General features: G+C 38.9%; 1 protein-coding gene across 9 annotated transcripts in view; it reads right to left on the bottom strand.

Annotated features, from left to right (window-relative positions):
* Window positions 1–16,163, bottom strand: part of LOC122888243 (inactive serine/threonine-protein kinase TEX14-like) — an 83,177-nt gene extending 67,014 nt beyond the window's left edge. For 6 of the 9 annotated variants that reach the window (XR_006380667.1, XR_006380666.1, XM_044222415.1 and 3 more), the window contains exons 1-6: window positions 16,036–16,163; window positions 14,066–14,231; window positions 11,170–11,284; window positions 9,801–9,966; window positions 5,757–5,902; window positions 4,823–4,898 (exon numbers count right to left, since the gene is read on the bottom strand). Coding sequence is in view for 6 of the 9 variants with exons in the window: in XM_044222415.1 (XP_044078350.1) it covers window positions 4,823–4,898; window positions 5,757–5,902; window positions 9,801–9,966; window positions 11,170–11,284; window positions 14,066–14,192 (630 nt within the window). In the remaining 3 variants the exon portion in view is untranslated. Of the gene's footprint in view, window positions 1–4,822; window positions 4,899–5,756; window positions 5,903–9,800; window positions 9,967–11,169; window positions 11,285–13,608; window positions 13,821–14,065; window positions 14,232–16,035 lie in introns of those variants that run through there. The other 3 variants (XM_044222420.1, XM_044222419.1, XM_044222422.1) reach the window with 3 other exon arrangements.
* Between the last annotated feature and the right edge of the window lie 385 nt (window positions 16,164–16,548).

Below are 16,548 nucleotides of genomic sequence, written 5' to 3'. Positions count from 1 at the left end.
GGAGCATTTAGTAGATAAAGAGCCAGAGGGGACTTCCAGTTGCCTCGAACATGGAGTAGTTGCTGCAGGGATGCAGCAAACCATATCCAAGTTACAGGAGGAAATGAGCAAAATCCAAAGAACCAAGAAAACTAATATGTGCGCAAGCGCCAGCGCCAGCCCGCATGCTGCCTGTTGCCGTAGCTCCATCTCGTCGTCTTACTTTTTCCAACTTTTAACTTTCCTTTTTCTTCCAAACTTGAGTAACTTGTAAGTGTAATTTAAACTACGCTCTTTACGAAAATGAGGGTAGAAAGTGTTTTGGTACTTTTTTTCACAGTGGAACTTCTTCTTCTGCTACTCGGTCGGGGCACCGCTGCAGATCAGCTGTTTGGCCACATTGTTTACACCAGGGAACAGCTGATCGCGCTGAAGCCGAGCAGCATGGCGCCCAGGACTACTGATGTCCCCACTGAGATCTGGAGGAGGACACACCGAGGATGCAGAGGTGGAACGAAGCGGCGAGGGAAGAGAGAGGGATGCAGACAAAAGAGCATTTAAGCCGTGTCTGCCTTCTCTCGTCATGGGCAATGTGAGCTCACTAGCGAATAAAATGGACGGAGTTCCGTGAGTGTAGTTTGATGTGCTTCTCTGAGACACGGCTACACCAGGATATCCCGGACCATAACGTTTCCATCGACGGCTTTCAGACAACACTGACTGCACACATAGCAGTGTGAAAATCCGCATAAACTGTATACTGCCTTGTAGGGATGCCACGATCGCATTTTTTGCCATTCTGATTGCCGATCGTCTTTGAGCAATCTCAGTCGTGTATCAGCCGATATTGCTCAAATATTGATCGGCAATAATCAAAAAAAGACTGTAGTACGAGGCAGGATAAGAACTAAACAGGCCAACCCGTAAAGGTTAAAACCTGATAGCATTCATCACTTGATGACATAACTATAGTCGTAAAATTAGTTCGACCAGCAGGTAAAAAGTCATTAAACTAAAGTTACCAAAACACTACGAAGTATATTTTTTTTTATCGTGTCTCAGGTGCTGCATGTAATGTCGGGTAGATGGAGTAGATTTGCTGTTATGTCCGGCCAGCTGCTATCTAAACTATGAAAGAGGTATATGTTCAAAAGAACATAAAAATAAGAACAGAAGGAGGTAAAAACCTCCAAGCAGATTGCAAACGCTGGCTGGAAGAAGTAGCAGGCTCACTAGACCCCAACACCTAGCCCCTGACTATGGCCTGATCAGGCACATAGTCATGTACCATACACATGAGGTTCCTTTGGGCCTTAACCCCAAACAAGCTCCAGTTATGAGTTGGTGCTAGGGCTTGCCCTTCGCCAACAGAGCGTAATATCAAACAGTGTCACAATGATACTCCTTGGGTGTGGAACATTTGGCTATACCACAAATGATTCTTCCAAGGCCCTCATAAAAGCAGCTCTCAGAACAGTAGCAAATGTGCCATTCACCTGCAGCTTGAATCTACAGAGTGTGAGGTGCTGCGCAGAGTTATGCAAAAAGCAGCCGAAATAAAACAAGATCAATATGCAGCAATTTAGCGCAGCAAAATCAAAATAACCTTGGCACATTCATTAAGGGGAAACGTCACCCTAAATGAGACCCCAGTTACAGATCAGTATACATGTAGCACCAGCTAAGCAGAACCGGAAATAAATGCCTCCCCTGATGCTATGTGGGAGAACACCTTCTCCTCCCCCTTCTCCCATGCAAAGGGAGAATCAGTCTCTGCATTAGAAGTTTCCTCAACCAAGATGTGAAACTCCCCAAAGAACAGTTACCTTTAGAATCCAACCCCTCAACATCCTCTCCTTTCTCTGTTTCTTAAATCCCATAAAGTCCTTATCATTTGAATAGTATTAAAGTGTAATTATTTGTGTATTAAAGTGTAATTATTTGATTAAAGTAGTTGATTCTCCTACGAGACCCTGGGCAAGACTATTCAAAGTCAAGATGCCTGCAGCTTTACAATTGCAACAAATACAAGCTCAGCTTTACCCATCTCTCAAAACCCAAGAATTGGCTAAAAATAGCCTCTGCTCGACTGGGGAAAGTTCCAGACCACCCACCATTCCTCCATCCTGGCGAACGGTACTGGGAGCTCAAGGTGAACAGCACTATGACCACCACATGTTTCCATCACCTAAGTGGGGCTTTGTCAAAGAACCGTGTGGAGCAACCTGTTACAACCAGCAAAGAAGGCCCTTGGTGCAAAATCCAGTCCCCTCCAACACAAACTATTCCAATTCCACTTCTGATGGAGCAGATACCAATGCACGGTCATACCTTTACAGAAGCAGCAACCCCCAAAGCACATCCCACCCCTGAGTGGGCAGGGACCACCTGAGCAAAATGCAAGAGAGGGCAAAGGTCACAGTTGTATTCTGCCAGTGCTCCCTACTCAGCCAGCCATCAAAAGAAAAAAGGGACTCAACTCAAGGACTGAGTCTTAGAAACAGAAGAGTTGAGCTTGTTCAATACCGCAGCATACGCAAAAAAAGGGGAAAATGGCTGTGTAGGTGAAGCAGACATGGGCCCCTTCCTCTTTTCTTTTCTCAGTAATTCTGAGAACAGTTCCACCCTTTTTTTGCCTTTTTGCAGTTCTCTTCTTTTTGCTCTGACTTTCACTCAGATTTTGCAATTTTGCAGCTTTTTTTGGATTAGGAATTTCATTTGGTTTCTTTAACCTTGTTATTCTCTTTTCATATATCTCAAAGTATTTGTTTCTGGATGTAGGCTTTCTATGTTTTTAAGCTTTGGTAAATAAAACTAGGTAAATTTGATTTATTGAAAGATTGATTCTCTGGACCTTAATCCATTCATCCAAGGCTTCCTTCACAACATTTCGGTAAGGCCCCTTGTTTTCTAACAATTCTCTAAAATATTACAAATGCTAATCTTTGTTCCTCAAGAGAGGCACTAGTGGTAGAGGTGTTACGGCAGGAGCTTGAGGCAGAGAAGCCTAGTGTGAGGGGTATGCCCTCTTGTGTCCTCTGATTCACTGTCAGATACTAGCATTCTTTTGGATAAGTGAGACCTTGTAACACATACTAATATAAATATTCTCCTGTGTTTAGAGACACTAGAGTAGGCATTCATTCTCCTCCTCGGTATTCTCCGGTGACTCCCCGGTGTTTAACTGGTGCGCTACGACAAAATGTGTAAATCCTCAAACAAACTGACAACCTAGCTGATAGGCAGAGAGGTAGCGTAGTAGTCCTAGTAACTCGAGCCTCACAGCAGTACTTGAATGGTGAATGGTTAAATAGCACCAAACCAATAGGAACGGGACTTCATTGGACAATGGCCTTGTTCCTAAGCACTGCCCAGATTGATACTAGATTTTGGAGTCTATCAAAACCAGTCAACAGCTTCATACGCAGAAGAGTGCTGGCGTGTGTGTATGAGTTGTGAGAGGACCTGAAAACCTTTTTAACTGATGAGAATTGCGATGACGCAATGCTGATTGCAAGTGATGAATGGTGTGCAAGGCTCGCATACATCCCGGATATTTTTCAATATCTGTATGAACTGAATACACAAATGCAAGGCCCAAACAACAAATGCACGGACAAAATAAATGGATTTCATTCAAAGGTCGCCCTCTGGTGACAACATGGTAAAGGGACTGTACTTATATAGCACCTTTCTAACTACATATCACATTCACACAGTGATGGCAGAACTGCTCATCAAAGTAACTAATCATTCACACACCACAGGCACAGCCCTCGGGAGCAATTTGGGGTTCTGTGGCGTGCCCACTTTGACATGTTGGCTGGGGGAAGCCGCAATCAAACCGCCGCCCTTCTGATTGGTGGACAACCCGGTCTACCACTAAGCCACAGTTGCACATCTAGAAAGGACCACTATCGAAATGTTCCCTTTCACCCAAAAATTGCAAGGACATGTCAAAACTGCTGCTTGTTATGAGATAATAGGTACACATTTGAAAACTCTTGAGGAGAAGTTATCCTTTTATTTCCTCTCAGCCTCCACCGAATCATTTGACTGGGACCTATAGCTCAGCAGTAGTTTTCGGAAAGGACATGACTTTGCGAGAGCAAGAGCAACTAATTGAACTGAGACAAGATCGTGGTTTAAAACTGAGATATGCTAATCTAACTTTGGACAGTTTTCGGTTGACTGCTGCTGAGGAGTTTCCAGTTGTGGTAAACAGAGCTATTTCAACATTGCTCCCATTTTCCACAACATATCCATGCGGCTTAGCTTTTCAAGCCTAACTGCTATAAAAACTAAAAACAAAGAGCAACTGAGAGCAGTCGAGGAAAAGTTCTGTGTGTGCCTTTCGTCAATTCCTGCCAGGATATCAGCTTTATGTTCATCTAAACAAGGCCAGGTTTTGCACTGAGTAGAACTTTAAGTCTTTACGTACTGTGATAGGCTACTTTGTGTAATTTTGCAAAATCTGCGAAGGCGGTGTGCCATGGGATTTTTTTCAATGTCAAAAGTAAATGATCTGCACTTGTATAGCACCTTTCTAGTCTTCCAACCACTTCACATTCACCCCATTCATACACTGATGGCAGATGCTAACTGTTCAAGGAAACTAACTAATCATTCACACTCACACAGTGTGTGAGTCCTCAGGAGCAATTTGGGGTTCACTGTCTTGCCCGAGGACACTTTGACATGTGGGTTGGGGGAAGCCGGGATCGAACCGCTGACCCTCCAATTAATAAACGACCCACTCTACCACCAAGCCACAGCCGCCCGCAAAGTGCGCTGTCGCAAAAAAAGGTTGATAAATACTGGTATACTGTATGAAGTGATATACCTTTCCAAAACCTAAACAGTGAGCTGTACAGGAAGACTTGCTGTTTGTCCTCTTATTGAACTGCATGTCAATTTCACTAAAAGGAGTAGAAACACACACAAACATATCAGTTGATTATACAATACACACCCAACAACAGAAATGTGAATAGTTAATCATAAAATGGTGTTTATTCTAATTTTCTGATGTTATTCTTTCATATACATTAGATTATGTGGCAATATTTTTAGTATATGAATTCTATTTTAGTAGAACAAAAAATCCTCTTCAAGTACACTATATTTGAAGTGGACAAAACACAATGACACCCACATAGAATCATCTGATCCTCTGTTTTATAGCATATCATAGCATATCATCACATCGATTTAATGGTGGTTATATGAGAGTGTATGGCCATCGCTATAGCTCTGACCTGTGGCTATTGAGGTTCAAGGAAGTAGAATTTGGCAAGAAATCCCAGGAAATACATTTCCATTATTAAATCGTAGTATTTCCTGTATAGTAGGAAATGGATAATCTGTGTACATCACTGCATTAAGTTTTATGTAGTTCACACAGAATCTTGGTTTCCCATCTGTTTTAGGAATGAGGACCACTAGAGATTCCTAAACAGAGAAAGAGGGTTCTATGATGTCTGCTTCCAGCATTCAGTCAATTGTCTCCTTCATTACATTGAGTTCTTGGCAGAGCCCTGGTTTGGTTTCTGTTTGATTGGCGTGTCTTGTGTAACAAATATTATCTGCATCTGTTCAGGTCCAATGTAAATGTACACACATCTGATTTCTTCTGTAGCATTAAAGAAATCACATAATGGTCTCTAAAAAGAAAATTCTGGATAAAAAAACTTAAAAAGAAAGCAAGAAGACACTGAACATGAAACAATATAATGTTGTATAGATGTATGATCAATATGGTGTTTCGTGCAACATACCGTGATTTTATGCGATCCAGCAAAGATACAGGGTGTAACAAGATGGAGGCTGAGATGTAGGACGGACTACAGTAGAGCTTCGTCATGGCTGGGCTCTGACACAGCTGTTGCATAGAGGAGATGCATCTCTCCAGGAAGTCTTGCATCTAATGAGATAGAAGTTAACAAAAACACTGATTCAAATCAGTAGAACACTGAGCAGTCTAATTTTGCCTGCATAAGGTACAATAGCCCCTTTCAGATATATGTCTAAAAGGAGCTATAGTAGAGTTACATTAATCAGATGGTAATTTAACATGTTGGTCTCATGTCTGAATAAACGGCCAATAAATGTTTTAGATAAAGGTCACGGCGCAATCTTACAGGTCTGACCTCTAAAATGTCTTTCCCTTTCTGCCCTTTCTATTCATCACTTTCAACATGACGCCTGAACTGAGTCTGAACTGAATGCTGTCAGATTAGCGTAGAGGATGCAGCATGCAGAGAGAGAGAGCTGTGCGTCTTGTTCCGCCCTCTAAGATAATACACTGTAATAAATGTATTATCTCAATCATCATTTCTTATGCACAAAACCAGTTTAATAAACTAGGAAACAATGTGAAAGATCCAATTTTATGTTGTTAAGGAGATTCTTCTCATATTAGAGCAGTCTATAAATACAATTTTCCCGCTATACATTTAAATGTACACTAGTTCTGCTCAAGCACTCATAGCTCTCTACTTCTTTTAGCAACTTTCTCGCTAATCCCACATTTGTTTCTCTCTCTCCTTCTCACTCTCTTGCTCTATTTTGCTTGGTGTGCCAAATGTTTAGCTATTTCTCTGCCTCCTCCTACAGTCAATTCTATTTGTTTTAGTGTCCTGGTCCGTATTCTGAATTTTTATCTGAATTCTTAGAGTTCTTATCAAGTTTAGTCCTTAAAACAGATGGGGGGAGTAGAGAACTGAAGGGAAAAGCAAGGTGAGCAGATTAAAGTAGTTTGTGAGAAAATACTAAAATAAGGTGGCGAATTAGGTAGAATTAAAATGGTAACATAAGAAACAACCTAGAAGAACTAGAAAGAGGGTAATATGTTAATTTATTCTTTCAAATATTATATTTTCAATAGACAAACATATTTTTGTTGCAGAATAATGCCCTGCAGTGCATATGTTTTCTTTTTACATTTGTTTGTTTTTGAGAGAAAATATTGAAATATTAATGAGACAAGTTTTTGATATTTATTTGGGATAAAGTAATTGTTATATTAACCAAGTAATAAAAAAAAATTATCTTTAGAATAATCTATAAATTAGTTGTTAGATTAATCGACTAATCGAAGAAATAATCGTTAGATTAATCGATAATAAAACAATCGTTAGGTGCAACCCCATCGATTATAATTAGTACTGCGTTTATCTCATTGTTAGATTAGATTGGCTTCTGTCAGAGTGTTCATAAACCCACTCACTGTCTTAACCACACCCTCGACCTTGTTCTGGCATATGGCATTGAAACTGAACATTTAATAGTCTGTCAACAGACACTATCTCCACATTTAAGAGAGTCGCCAAATGCTTGCTCATGGTGGGATTTGATGGGTCTCTGTAAATAATGTCTGGATCTATGATTGTGGGCTACTGCCCCCATGTTCCTGCTCAACAACTGCTACTACAGATGTTTCTCGTTTTATTTTACGTGATTACCGCAGTAATGCCACAGTGACAGTTAAGGGGGGTGAATGATTTATCCAGGAGTAGCTGCAGTAGCAATAACAACCACCAGGTGGCACATGTGAGCAGACCAGATGCAGTCTCTCCATGCTGGGTAAGCAGGCCCCGGGTGAAAAGACAAATGCCATGTAACTCTATGAGAATGAGTCATAACAAACAACTTTCTGCCGGCCTGTACAGTATACTTACACGTTACACACGTCTTAATTTCATAATGGACAATTGTGTTATGGTATTTAAACCAACCATCCGTCAAGCAAAGGATTTTCAGTTATACTAAAATTTGATTTTCAAACATGGAAAAATTTATGTGGGGTGTTAAATTTACTCTGTCAAAGTCAATCAAATAAAGTATGTTCTGATTAAAACATTTTATTCCTAACAAACTTTGATTTGAAGTGTCATTACATTATTTCATCTTAGGTAATTTTTACCGTAAATGTATGAAATTCACAGTCGAGCCAAAACGGCCCAAAACGTGCTGGTAAAATCATTTGATTCATAGATCTCCAGAAATAAAGTTACAGTGTGGATGCATTATTCGCCAGACTGGTGAACTTTACGATATTTTCAGAAGATAGACCAACACTTTGCAACCTACAGTAAGTTTTTAAGAATGAAGATGTTAACTGTCCTGTCCTACAGTATATGAAAAAAGTTGATAAATTTTTAATGTGTACAGTCACTTGTTGATACATTTTTTGTCATGGGGACCTTACAATATAATTATGTAATTATTTGATTCTTGTCAGCATTATGAACTGAAATAACAAGACTTTTGGTAACAAATGTCACATGACTGTGACATCTGTAATCAATCCAAACAATCTTAAAACAATCTGAAATTAGTGTGAGAAATATTTACTATTAAATGCCATCTCTCCCCTTTTCCACAAGGGGCTTAGGGATTTTGGTTGGCTAGTTCAATGAAAATTTTGCACATCCCCCACAATAGGCCATGAGGTAACATCTATTGTCTGGTTCAAGTAGGAAGCTAAAAGCTTATACCTCCCAAAAACTCAAGACAAAAGATAAATTACAGAAAAAAGCCCAGAGTGACGATTATCATTACTATTAACTAATGATCATTATTAATTCTTAGGTTCTCCTTTCATTCATATATTTTCTTAACTTTGTCATTTTTTATAAACATTATATAGTATGTTTAAAGGTCACTGAATGTTATTCACACAACTATTCAAGACAGACAATAGATACATTCAAGTTATTTATTGGGCTTATAATTCAACATTCTGATTAACAGCGGATGGGTTGTGGGAGGGTGAAATAGAGTGAAGCCTCTCCCCATTAAGAGAGACGCTGTGCGCATTGCGGGATTTAATGAACTGAAGAAGCTTTTCATACAGTATAAGACAAACATTTGTGCCTCGACACAGAATAAAACCAGACGCATCCAGCTGTAATTGTGGATGTAGTGATGTATCCAAAATGATATATGCCAATGAAAACATGCTTAAATGCTTTTATTTAAGCACGTTATTACAGTACTGGATATTTTGAAAAGCCTATAAAGGCTAAATATAATAATAACAATAATAATCTGTATTATTATTGCTGAATCATAAGGCCCGTTGCTACGAAAATACATCTCCTTGGGATTTTTTGCCCTTAATATCTTAGTGTATTTTGACGTGCAAAGATTCCGTTTACAAAATGCTTGCTTTTTAGTGTGATAAACTGTCCCCGTACACACAGGTAGGCTACACATAAATAAACATAAATGCAGGCAAATGGAGGCAGAATTTGCTCTCTAATAACATTAAACGAGGAAATTGATGTGAAAATGTAGCAGTGGAATCAGTGTGAGAAGGGGGTGGGGCGTTCCGCATGCTCAAGACAGTCATTAAGGTTTCAACAGAAAAGTTTTAAAATCCATCAGTGATGCAGCCTGTGTAAGGACGTCATAACAGTTTTAACTCACCGCTGCACGCTCTCTCTCTCTCTCTCTCTCTCTCTCTCTCTCCAACACAAAGGACAACTATGTCTGAATGACAAAACCACATTAACAGATAGATGAAACCAGCAAATCCGACCAGAATCCAATGTTTTTGGAGTTTAACCCATACTAGAGACTAAAAAGTCAGGATATCTCAGCCTCTGACTGATTTGACAATGTTTTCTCTTTGTCTCTTAGTTAGTCCCTCAATGTTATGGAAATGCAATACTAAAGCACTGGAGTATCCACTTTATCAGTCAAACCGTATGCTTCCACTGTTGTTGCAACTATGCAGGTCACACTCCACCAACAGAGAGTGAGAGAACACTGAGACGTTCCAAGCAAAATCACACTGTTTCCACTCAGCAGCTTACCCTGTTACGGCCTTCCTTCTTTGCAGCCCTGAGCCAGTCAAATGGCGTCCTGCCTTCCCCATCATGGAGTCTTAGATCTCCTCCAGCATCCAGCAAGCCACTCACCACTGAAGGGTTACAGGAGAATACGCCTGCATGAACTGGGGTGCTCCAGTCCTCACAGCGACTAGAAGAAAGTTGTTTATATATCAATATGCTGTCACCTGATAGCCATCATTCTCTGTGTTGTGAGACAGTGAATATATACACCAGAGGTGGGACAAAGTTATTGTTTTGCAAGCGACAAGAAGGTCTCAAGTCTTGGCTAGGAAGTTCCAGGTCAAGTCCTAAGTCAAAATCAACAAGTCTCAAGTCAAGTCCAAGTCCTAGACTTTACGTTTCCAGTCCTAAACATTACATGCCCTTCACCAAATATAATGCCATTTAAATTTCTAAAAAAACAAGTTAGTATATTAACTTTACAGAAATAATAGATGCTTTTTATAATTTGTATTTATAACTTTTAAATACATTTTATAACATTTAGAAGTATATTAATTAAGAAAAACGTTTAATTCTGGCCTTTTGGCAAGTACACCATTAACATTAGCTGTTATAATCTTCCGTCTGAGAAGTTTGTCATTTAAAACCAGCAAAAGATTAAGATTTGAAGCCTACTTACCAGAATGTTTTAATGTTCAAATGTGTTACTGTGCACTGCTAAACCTACCATACCTTCCTGCTTCTGCTTATGGTAAATGGACTGTACTTGAATGGCGCCTTTCTAGTCTTTCGATCACGCAATGCTCTTCACACTACATATCACATTCACCCCATTGTACTGATGAGCCAACTGCTCAAATGTAATTTCATTTTAAGCACTGGGTGTCTGATTTAAGAACAGTATTTAATTATACACTGTATAAAATGAGCCAACTGGTCATCAGTACAAAGAAACTAACTCATTCACACACACACGCCAAAGGAACAGCCCTCAGGAACAATTCGGGGTTCAGTGTCTTGCCCAGGGATCAAACCGCTGACCTTCCGATTAGAGGACGACCAAGTCTACCTTTAAACCTATGCAAACGCTTCTGCTGGATTGATTCAAAGTATATCCGTTGTCAGAACTATGAAGAGTTAATACGCTGCAGAATTTTTTTTGACATACTTTTAAATCTTTGGGCTTGGGGAGGATATCAAGTCCTTCCATGCCAAAACGCTAAAGTCAGAGCGAAGTCACGGAGTAAGATTTATGACTTAAGTCCAAGTCATGCGTCTAGTCAACATCTTTGTTGTTTTTAAAACAAAATAATTCCATCATTATGAACAAGACTTTAGAAGCAAGCTTTTTGAGAATGGACATATTTAAGTGAGTGTCTAGACTTACTGGTTGGGGTCAGCTCCGTAAAGCAGGAGCAGCTCCGTCACCTTCACTTGGCCCAACAGAGCAGCACAGAACAGTGGAGTCTGACCCAAGTGATTTAAACAGTTCACATCAACACCTGGAACATATCAGAAAACATTAAGACCATGTTTTTGTTTTTGGTTTGCATTTTGAAGTGTAAATATCCCTTCATTTTAAGTCCTGGGTGTCTGATTTAAGAGTAGTATTTAATTATAGACTGTGTAAAAAGGAGTGGACTTAGCCACCGTGATGTCACGGTTTGTGAAGCCTCAGGTCAGCCTCAGCCCCAAGTCTCTTATTTGATATTTCCTCGATCCTAGCTTGAACCGAAAGTTGTTGCAGGCCACCCTGAAGCTCTTATTTCTGCTCAGAGGAACAAGGAGTGAGGAAACTAGCTTAAAACTAGCTTTGACAAAGTTGCTGTTAATCAGACTACAAATGAGACAAGAATTTGGTTGGAAAAACAATAGACGCCAAAATTGTCAACTCGACTTGGTGGAGTGGACGGATTCTATTTGCTGGGAACTGCCAGTTGTTTCTGGTTACATAAACTTGCTGAACTTCAGACATTCTGCTTTTCATTATGCTAACGTGTCTCCTTGCTCCCCTCACTCGCTTCCTTTCCTCACGTCTTAGCCCCTCCCAACGATGGTGTGAGAGAGAGATGCAAGGAAGAGAAGCGACGGAGGACGGAGGACCCGAAGCTGCTGAACAATTTCTAAACCTTACAGTATCTTTCATAGATAGACAGATAGATAGTTAGATTAGATTAGATTTTTCTTTTCATGATCTGTTATTTCCCCCATTAACTTTTATTATGAATACAATACATGTCAGAGAGAGTTGGGGAGAGTCTGTCTGTCAGCAAAAAACACTGTTTACATCATTTATCATCATTTCCATTCAGTCACATGTGAGGCTGATAATGTCAGGTTTGATATGAGTTACATCATTTCAGTTTTTCCACAAACATTTAGCCTAATAAATAATTTCCAAAGTTCAAAAGACCCCATAATCATATTCTGGGTTATTCAATAATGAATTCACAGAATATCAATAAATAGAGATGCAAATGATGAATAAATAAATAAAGGCATTCTGCCAGGAGAAATGATTCCTGCGCCTCTGAGCAGTACACAGTATAAATACAGAATGCAGGTTGTTATTCATGTGCAGGTGTTTGTTAAACAGGCAACAGGCTACAGAGAGAAAACACTGCTGCTCTGGCAGTGATAACTGTGTGTCTTTATTAATATTAGCACAGTGCACATGTACAGACACAAACTCCATCAAACGTCTCTACAGCTGTTAAATCCAACTGACAGCTGATCCAGCTGTGAGCAGCTGCCGCCGTCATAAGAAATGGACGTCGCTTCGTGAAGCTTCAGAGAAAAAGACATCTCATTTTTCTAAAAAAAAATTCCTTGTTTCTTCTCTCCTCACATGGTTTCCCCAGTGGGAGGGACTAAGACGCAAGGAAAACTTGGGATGCAGCCCTCGAGTTTGGCATTTTGGCCATCGCCATCTTGTTTTTTTGGAGCCAGAAGTGACCATATTTGGACAAGTGAGTGGAGCTTGGGTGGAGCAAGTAGCGCATTATACTAACGCAGTACACTTCAACTTGGTCACATGTGTCAGAAACACAAAACAAACATTGTTAGCTTAAAGGTACAGTTCCCACATAAAACAAACTTCAAGGACTGCCTTTTTCCACCTACGTAACGTTACAAAAATCAGACACATCCTGTCTCAAAATGATGCAGAAAAACTAGTTCATGCATTTGTTACTTCTAGGCTGGACTATTGCAATTCCTTATTGTCTGAATAAGTCCCTTAAGACTCTCCAGTTGACCCAGAATGCTGCGGCACGTGTACTGACAAGCTTAGCAAGGTTAGCATATTTCTCCAATATTAGCTTCTCTGCACTGGCTCCGTGTAAAACCCAGAATAGAATTATCAGTAGAAAGAAAATAGTTTCTACATGAAACTGCTCACAACGAATATGTGGATTATCTTGAGTAACCGGGTCATGATTTCTGGAAAGAGAAATCGCTGTTGAGTTTTTCAAATGTATTTTTTTTGGCGCTTTGAGTACCACAAGCCGAGTGCCATATAGTTCCATTATATTCAAAAGGCAGACATCTCTACAGCGATACACTCCAAAACAATCTATATGGCTGAATAGCTACCATTACATTAATGCATGGGTTAACACCCCCACAGTCTATGGCCAACAAAGGTTACAAGCCCATGGGGGCCAGGTACCGTTAGCATAGCAAACGCTTAGTTATCACCTAACGCTAGCACTAGCTAACAAGCTTGGTTAGCAAGGTGCATCCGTAATTCATCCGTAACAGTGATATTAATTGGGATGCTAATTTTGGCTAGCAAAAAACAGGCTAAAAAATAAAATGTACTTACCAGAAAAAACTGACTCTGACTGTCTTTCAGTACAACCGAACGCTGAACAATACATTTTTAGGCGACAATTAACTTTCATGAACTGAAAACACACTGTGAAAGGGTCCAAGTTCTAAGACGAAAAAACAAACAACACCCAAAAACAAGTTCACGGCTATTTACATATACACAGTGCCATGGATACACATTGCTGCACCTCTATCCTGATTGACAGGTCGCCATGGTAGCGACTTGTCGTATTATTTAAAGTGGAGTCGCTCCCTGCTGGCCTTTAGAAAGAATCCAGGTTTAAGGCACTTCTGCATCGCTTCACTTTTCAGACCTGGAGGCTACATAAACTTATTTTATACAGTCTATGTATTAAATTCATCTTTATTTGCATAAAGCCAACCTAGATGTATTATTGGTACAATTACAATATAAATAGTAGTACTATTACAGTAACTAGGTTACATACCCTTCTTCAGCAGTTTCTCCAACTTGCTTAGATTTCTCTCCAAAGTGTATTTGTGCAGTTCAGCGTGTATGCCTCCAGTGGTAACAACACCCACATGTACAGGACAGAGGAATGGCAACGCAGTCATCCTGTTTCATCCGGTCGACCCAGCTGTCAGCAGATGGCGCTGTCAGTACAGTGAGGTCAAACTTGTTAAAGCCTGTTTGTCTTTATGGGTGCTTTCACACCTAACATGTTTGGTGCAGTTCAAACAACAGTGATCTATATAATTATGCAAGATCATTTGGTAACAATGGGAACACATATGTGCATCAGCACTTGTGTGCAGGGATTTTCCTTGATCCAACAGGCTGTATCTGAGCTGTCAACACACACTCATATTGGTTCCTTTGTAAAAATCCAGCGTGAGCACGAAAAGGACCAGAACTAAAGGGAAACAATGTGTCATTTTTTTCCTTAGAAAATGAACTGAACTATAGGTGTGAAAGGACCCATTAGATGTAAAACTTTTTCCACAAAATGCTAAGTATGACTTTCTCAAAATTCTACAGTGGCCCTTAAAATTCCCCACACTATCAAAATGATTTAGTTTTAAAAGCTTTTTTGCCTACTTATTTTCTATATACAGCACTGCTGCAAATCTATGTAGAATGAGTATTCACAATAAACATTTTTTGTAAAAATACCTATTTAGTTTTACTTCATATTTCAATAGTTTTATAGCCTCTTTTTTTATAATATCTAACTAATTGTTTTTTTACTCATGTCATTTGTTATATTTCTTTCTCCATATTATTTATCAACATAATTCTGTTTTTATTGACTTGAGATACCTTTACTTTATCTACTGTATCTCTTCTTGACAAAATGCGCACAGCTTGATTGTTTTAGTGTAAATTATAGTTTAGGTATATTTGCAGAAGTGGGACATTTATAATAATACATTTATTCAAGTACTGTACTTAAGTACAATTTCCTGCTTACAGGTTAATTCATTAGTAATGATAATCCAATAATATAATATAACCTTATAAAATATAACACTGAGGACCATTTTGCTGCATAATGAGTACTTTTTGTACTTTAAGTATATTTTACTGATAATACTTACCACTAGTAAGTATTGTCAGTAAATATGTACTAGTACTTTTACTTAATACAAATTTTGAATGCATCCCTTTTTTCATCTTCTTCATTTTATTTTATTATTATTTTCTACTTGTCGACAAGACCATCTCCTCTCTGTGAGTTGTTCTGTTATGTCTTGAGTTGATGCAATAAAAAGTTCAAAAGATTTGCAGGACAACTTGCAAGACTGCAGGACTTTTACTTGTAATTAATTAATTTTATATTGTAGTTTTGCTGGTTTACTTAGTAAAGAATCGGAATATTCCACCATTGTGTAAGTTACTTAACCTGAACCCGGTTTCTGCTATCAAAAATCAAAATGTGTGATCCACACTGTAGGGTCACCATTTTTGCAAACAGCTAATGCTAGCCCTAACATTATCAAAATGTCCTTTAAATGATATATATTATAAAGAGTACGGTCTAGACCTGCTCTGACGTAAATGAAAAATGCAATTAGATAACGTCTGTTATGAATTGGCGCTATATAAATAAAATTGAATTGAAAAATAAACTGAAAATGTGTAACGTTAGCCTATCAAAGTTATAGCCTAGTATTAGCTAAAATTCCTAACCAGATCATATATGTCACAGAATAAATGTAAAGATAACAATGGATCCAAATAATTTGGCATATTAGCAAAACTGCTAATATGATGCTAGCTAACTTAATTTTTTCGTATAAAGTTAGCTTCTGAAAAAAAAAACGCCAGTAAAATATTAACTCCCGAGTCCTGACAATAATAAAAAAGCGAACATGTACCGTATAGCTACATGCCTCATAAGCAATATTGAGTAGTAAAATCAAAACTTACACACAGATAACAGTTGTGTTTACTCACCTTTTATCGGAAAACTGTTTGTATTATAAATTTTGCTCTGTGCGTCCCGGCACTGCGGTCAAGTGAGCCGTTTGCGAAAACTCTGTCAGGCCAGCCGCCGCTTGGATTTTGTTGCGCGTGTATTCCTGCTGTTACGACACCGGTGCTTGGAGCGGCCAAAAAGTACGAAAGCCTCACATTTGCGCAATCAATTCTACATTTTCTATGCCAAATAAAAAAGAAATTAGGTTTCATATTATATAAATAAATCTTGTTGAATGTGTGACGTCACCAAAGAAGTCCTCTAAAGGAAACATTTAATGACAGATGAAATATGGTGAAAACGTGTAAGTATTATAATAAAGTTGCACGTAATTGAATGCTTATTTCTTAAAAATGGTACAGTAAAATGACATTTTATATAATCATAGTCACGGTAAGCAAACCTCTCAAGAAAAGATTGTTATGACAGTTGAAATATGAGCAAATTGTCAATGTGTCATAATGCACTTTGAGGTGATTTTCCCTTTAATT

Source organism: Siniperca chuatsi, linkage group LG14 (genome assembly GCF_020085105.1).
Source record: "Siniperca chuatsi isolate FFG_IHB_CAS linkage group LG14, ASM2008510v1, whole genome shotgun sequence".
Lineage (NCBI taxonomy): Eukaryota > Metazoa > Chordata > Actinopteri > Centrarchiformes > Sinipercidae > Siniperca > Siniperca chuatsi.
This window is presented reverse-complemented; position numbering and strand designations above follow the sequence as displayed.